At 43.9% G+C, this 6,898-nt stretch overlaps 1 protein-coding gene across 1 annotated transcript; it reads right to left on the bottom strand.

Annotated features, from left to right (window-relative positions):
* Positions 1-1,415: 1,415 nt before the first annotated feature.
* Positions 1,416-5,266, bottom strand: LOC100285056 (peroxidase 2). Its single transcript, NM_001157951.2, has 2 exons — positions 4,852-5,266; positions 1,416-2,495 (listed from the first exon to the last, which is right to left on the bottom strand). Exons 1-2 carry the CDS (start codon positions 5,083-5,085, stop codon positions 1,659-1,661), a joined length of 1,071 nt encoding a protein of 356 aa, NP_001151423.2. The 5' UTR covers positions 5,086-5,266; the 3' UTR covers positions 1,416-1,658.
* Positions 5,267-6,898: the final 1,632 nt, after the last annotated feature.

Below are 6,898 nucleotides of genomic sequence, written 5' to 3' on the forward strand. Positions count from 1 at the left end.
TCCTCATGAGGGTTGGAGGAGGCAAGAGACATGGGCGGTACTAGATTGTGGACGGGGCAATCGACTCGTCGTCCACTCCCACTCTGTCTCAGGTGCGAGCAAGGAGCACGAGCTCGAGCTCAGCCATACGACCTTGGCAGGACATCTCACATCATCGCATACATCAACTCGAGGTTAGTGCTTCTATAACTCGTCATTCCTTGAGTTATATACCTTCTTTTTGAATTACTATAACATTGACTTAGAATATTACAGACCCAGCTAGAAACAGAGAGGAGGGAACGTCAGGAGATGGAGGCAAGGATGGCGGAGATGTTCCAGTACATGCAGAGCCATGGCGTCGCACAGAGTTTCGCTCCACCACCTCCATTGTTCCCTACAGTTGACCCTGCTCAGTTCCATACTCCTGTGAGTATCAAAATTCTAGTTAGGTGTTGGCAATGCATCTGGTATAACACATGCAATCTCTTCTTTGTACAGGGACAATCTGGGGCAGCATCCAACAACCCTCACGGATCGCCCAGCCCATCGCCGCACCAGTCCAGCCGCCCACCTCGATGAGCTATTATCTTTCTTAGTGTTGTTCATACTTTGTGAGATAACCCGGTTGAATTTGTTAGATGTTAGTAATGCTTTGTGAGATACTTGAGACTTATGTTCTTGAGTGTTGGATACTTATGTTTGTGTCCGAACATGTTGGTAATGCTATGAGAACTTGTTTAATTTATAGTGTTTGTGAGATATGTGATGTATATGTGATATCTGTGATGATTATGTGATATCTGTGATGTATATGTGATATCTTTGTTTGTTTGGATGGAATAACACAAACAAATAAAAATGTGTATACTGGTCACTTTGCCGAGTGTAACACTCGGCAAAGAACCTCTTTCCTGAGTGTCAGGGTCATAGCACTCGGTAGATAAGGAACACCTGGACACCGGTAAAGCTTCTTTGCCAAGTGTTGTGACCCTGACACTCGGCAAAGAAGCAAGCTTTGCCAAGTGTCTCCTAGCGCACTCGGTAAAGAAACTGACAAAGGGCCCCGCTATTGTCCCCTTTGCCGAGTCTAGGCTGGCGGACACTCGACAAAGAAGTAATCTTTTTGCCGAGTGTATTAGGTGACACTCGGCAAAGGTAATCTCTTTGCCGACTGTCACCTAGAACACTCAAAGGCGTCGTCTCCGTTACCAGTCGTCGTGATGGCGATTTTTCTTTACCGAGTACCGAGTGACACTAGGCAGAGTCTTTGCCGAGTGCCCAATAAAAAGTACTCGGCAAAAAAGCCGTTGCCGATGTACTGTTCGCCAAGATCTCTTTGCCGAGTGTCACACTCGGCAAAACTTTGCCGAGTGCTTCAGGCACTCGGCAAAGCGCCCGATTTCGGTAGTGACAGTTCACCGAGCTCTCTTTGTGGAGTGCCACACTCGATGTTTTTCAGACTTTGTTGAGTGGTTCAGACACTCGACAAAGAAGCTATTTTCGGTAGTGATGTAAGCAAGTTTTATTCATGCTTTCACCACACCCACAAACCAAACCCAGTTCAGTACGACTGTGCGCGCAGCAAACAATCGAGGTCCACGTACGTACAAAGGCGAAGATATGTACGTACTCCGCACGCGCGTTATTAACACGAGTGGATATATTTTTTCGATCAGTCATGAGCTCGTGGCAACCTCGTCGGCTGCAGGGAACAGCATCTCGATCACCCCAGCGGTGGACGACGACGACGACGGGTTGACGACGCTGCAGTTGAGGCGGATCTCATCGGTGGTGCCGGTCTTAACCTCGATGTTGCCCATCTTGATCATGGCGGCGGCGAACTTGTCCTTCCAGAGCGTCTCGTTGGCGGCGAATGCGCTGGCGAACGGCGCGAGAGTGCCGTTGCGGATAAGCTGGTCGTCGGAGAAGTGCAGGCCCAGGTTGAGCGGCAGCAGCTTGTAGTAGTTGTTGTCCAGCACGGTGGGCGTGCTGACGTCGATCTCCGTGGTGTTGGGGGTGAACTGGCCCGGGTTGGGCGGGCACAGCGCCTCCAGCAGCGCCTGGTACGCTGGGCTTATGGTCCCGTTGGCCAGCCGCTGCCGGTTGGTGGACAGGAAGGAGAAGCAGTGGGAGCGGCCGATGGTGTGGGAGCCGGACAGGACCACCATGTCCTCGATGCTCAGGTTCTTCTTCCCGAAGCCGTCGATGAGGATCTCCGCCGTGCTGTCCGGCCCCAGCAGGTTGTCGTTGGCCTCCGTCTCGTTGGACACGCGGCCGTCCCGCCGCCCCGCTGGCACGTCGTAGAAGAGGTTGCCCGTCAGGGTGACGCTGTCGCGGGCCGCGAACGCGAGGACGTCGGCGCACGACACCGTGCGTGGGCAGCTCCGCTCCACGGCGGCCTTGGCGGCGTCGATCACGTCGAAGCCGCGCAGGCTCGGGTCGTTGGCCGGGGACTCACGCTCCGTTTTGCCGCCGGCGGGGTTCACGGACAGGAGCACGGAGGCATCGCAACCCTGCGTGTGAATCGATCGGTCGAGTCGAGCCGACCACACAAAAGTTTAGCTTTCACCATTGATTGATTGGACTAGTAAACGTGGCATTATGTTAATGTCAAGCATGCATCATGGTAGGTGGCACCGTGACATTAATTATTCACACACTCAACCATCATCTGGACTATTATTCGAGCTCGTCAATAACATGTAAATAAATGTTGATAGTACCAATCATAGTACTCTTACATACTACTACATCCATTCTAATTTATAATTCATTTGATTTTTTGACACCAAATTTTGAACAGCTCGTATTATTCAAAATACTTATTTTTTAAAAAAATTAATTTATTTTTAGCCATACTTAAAGTATATTATATACTAAATGGTGTCACAGTAATAATAACTAATAATTATATTTTTTAATAAGACGACTCTGTTAAATTAGTGTCCAAAAAGCAAAACGGTTTATAAATTAAAACGGATTGAGTACACAGAGGCGAAGCTAGGTAGTGACATATGCACCCAAAAAAATTACAAAACTAGTGAAATAAACTAGTGTTTCACCGTATATGCATCACCTATAAAATATTACTATACACATTCAAGACATATGCACCCTCATTTGTTTCACTTTAGATTCACCGTTAGGAGTACACCTTAGAGCAAGTATAGTAGGGTGACGTAGGCCGACGGTAAGAGATATCACGTAAAATTTATGGTGATGCAGAAGAAAGAGAAATAAAGAGAGACGACAAAGGGAAGCCATCTGCTTGCTAATAGCTAGCTAAAAGTGGAGTGCTTACGAACTCCAAGATACCTTGTGAGACAAAGAGGTGAACCAATTATTAATCAATTATTAAATATATAGTTTATATCATGAGATATTCATTATATGACCAGACTCTTAATTAGTTACATGTGATATGATAACGTTATAAAGATTGTCATGGGTTGCTATTATATAATCCTTGAAGAAAAAAAACCATGAGTTGAGGGAGCATATTCTACCCAGGATCCAGACTGAGCTTTCGTTACTGTGTTGAACGATCTATTATTCAAACAGAACCAAGTTTGACAACGCTAGCTGATCAACTCATGACCAGTGCCACGTGTTCCGCAAAGCTTAGTTTTTTTATGACAGAGACAAACAACCTCTTTTTGTTACGCGCGTACGCTGATCTCGATTCAATTAACTTTGTTTTGTCGTTGGTGGAACTTCTACGTAATCTGTGGCTCACAATGTGGAGACAAGAGATAGCTAGAGAAATATGTGTTACTATTATTGGAGTTTAATTATATGAACCTTTTGCACCGCTATTCAAAAAATTAATGAATGCAAATAACTAGTCTGGCACTATAAGCATGTCGATAGATAGCTATATATCCCGCTGGACGACAAATAAACTAGGCTGGAGGGAAGTACTAAACGTGCACGAGAGCGGCGTCCGGTCAGATGTGGAAAGTATAACGTTCCTGCTACAGCTAGATGCATGCTACACATCCAGCCAATGAAAGTATACGCTCAGTTCTTTTTTATTCATCGCGTTTTAGTTTAACTAAAGATAAACTAACTAGCGAACTGCAAATATTCGAGAACGGAAGGAGTGTAGTTCAATGTTTTGCAATTTCCACATCACATAAGGCTAAACAAGTATAGCAACAGGCATTGGGTTGAAAATCATATATTTGTAGGATTATCTCTTGTTAGGTGGCAAGTAACTTATAGTACAATATATTGGTCAATCTGCGACTGTTCCTGTGGGCCATGCTATAACTAACCACTTCTCCTATGTTTTTATATGGCTGGATCTCATGATAATTTTGTGCAATACTATCGTAGTACTACCTTCAACTAATATAAATTTATTGTTTTTGTACAATTGTTTATTTGATTTTATGTGAAAATCTCTTGATTTTTGTGCTTGCTTAGTTATAGAAATAATTATAAATTATTAAATTGTCTTTGTGTCAATTTAATTCATGTTTTGTTCGATTTGTAGTTTTGTTTAAAGGGATTTGCATGTATCCTCATGGCTGAAATTTGTAGATCGTGCCTATGAAAATTGTAATAAACAAAAATCTGTGATTTTAATATAAAATATATAGAATAACCATAGTTAGAAAAATAAAATAAAATTCGAATTTGGAATGTTACCAAGTCTCATACTAGCTTAATATTTTCATTCAAACATTTATAGGATGAAGAATAGCATATGAGATATGTCCATCTATGTCACGAACGGATTCGTTTGATGTGTAGAGATGAAAATCGTGACAAATAAATCAAGCAGAGACTATAATACATGCACACTGTACATGTGTAGTGATCTGCCGACAAGCATGTTTACTGTCAATATATCTATTTACGTACCCTGACGAAGCAGTCATGGAAATGGAGGCGGATGAGCCCGGGTGCGACGCCGGAGTTGTTGGCGAAAGCAGCCGTGACGACCTGACGCACGAGCGCCTCGGCGTTGGGGCAGGAGGTGTTGTAGAACCCCACCTGCAGTTGGGCGCGGCTCCCCGTCGGCAGGAGCAGGCACAGGGCGGCGACGACGCACGCCACCTGCAGGCCGGCGAATCCGCTGCCACCTCTCGTCCTCATCCCCTCTCCCGCCCTTTCCAGAACGGCACTGCTAGGCCTGCTATATGTTAATGGCGCAGCTGTGTGGTGTCAACTACGTACACTGCTAATTGTGAGCAGGCACTTGTGTTTAACTCCATGGTTCCGCTTGCGTTTTATAATAAAAGAGGCGCGCCTCCGGAGTCTCGCAGGGGCAGGTTTGTTTAGCATGAGTGCTGGCGAAGATAGCAGCCGGAGAAGAAAAGTAGTAATCCAATATACTTTTTATGTAGATATACATCAGGCTACATAAGCTTGGCTCCTGTCCAGATTGAAAATTCACTGTCAATTATGTGTTTGCGACATTAATAGATATCGGACAGAAAGTTCAAATTCTTCCTCCGCCTGAAATGAATGATTAATTTGCTGCTCGTGGTTTGAGAAACTATAGTCTATCCTATAGCTCATGAAGTGGTGCATCTTGAGTTTATTCTTTAATGGTGTGTTCGGTTTGTGGAGTCACTCTATACTACATTAAATGATGCATCATAAGTTTATTTCATCAAAGTGAAATCAACCCACTACTCATGTATATACTAATTATTAGCTTATGAGGAATGAGGTGGTGATGGATCAACCCATTTTATTTCACAAACCAAATAAAAAAGCGAGGGTTGAGAAAAAAATGGATCATTCCATTCTTCAAACCAAACACACTCTAAATCTAGTGGAACAACTCTATTGTCGTGTTTATACTATGTGTTATTATTAATTAGCTTGCGAAAATGAGCTGGTGATGAGTAACTCGTTTCATTCCACACACACCAACAAAAAAAAAAGTAAAGGTACAGATACACTACCGGCCTATTCCTCTCGGACCGAGCAATCACTAGTTTTCGACAAGATTTGGGTAACATAATTGTATTTATTGGATGATACGGATTTATAAAATGTCGGTGATATGAAATTAGGGTACCTCACTACGACATAAGTTCAGAATCATCAGATGAGCCGAGGTAGACAAAGATGAGACCCAACCTTGTTTACATTATCACACGTGGTAATCAAGCAATCTAGCGTAAGAAGCTTCAACATTGACTTCTACGGGATACAATTTGCTACTGTATCATCATTATTATTATCTTACAATCGACTAAAAAGTATATTTTAAAACCAACGGACATTCATGTAACTCTACCCTCGGTCTATATAAGGTGGGCCGGATAGGAAGCTCCTGACCGCAAAGGCGAAGGCAGGAATTACTGGTGCCGATGTCAATATAACATACTAGTTAGATGTCCGTGTGTTGCAACCACACACAATCACGGAAACAGACTTTTAGACGTAATTATCACTGGGCGTGTTCGGCTGGCTGCAAGCCGACACTGTTGCAGCTGTTTGGACTGCTGCAGCTGCAATCCATAGAGAGAAAAATACTGTAGAAGCCGCAGCAAGCCGCAGCGAACAAGCTGACTACCTTCTTTGTTCGACTAATGCAAACAAAGTCTATAGCTGGGTACCAAGTATGACAACAAAGCATGGTGGTGATATTGAATTCCAAGTTGTTAACAGTGTTCAGAGTGCGCACCCCTTGCAAAATAGCATACGAATATACACTCACAATCTCAAATCCATCTCAAATTAGCAGACAAACAAATAGATAGGCATTTGAAGCATGATCTTGTTTCTCCTGCAGCAGCAGATGCACAATATCACTCACCTCATCAATACTTTTGCCAGTAGCTGTTGCATGGTCCTTTTTCTCCTGCTTAAGTCATTTAAATAGCCGAGCTTTTATATGATCACTAAGGACAGTTCTTGGCAACCCATGCTCCTACTACTACTTATGCAGCTA

Source organism: Zea mays, chromosome 8, assembly GCF_902167145.1.
Source record: "Zea mays cultivar B73 chromosome 8, Zm-B73-REFERENCE-NAM-5.0, whole genome shotgun sequence".
Classification (NCBI taxonomy): Eukaryota; Viridiplantae; Streptophyta; class Magnoliopsida; order Poales; family Poaceae; genus Zea; species Zea mays.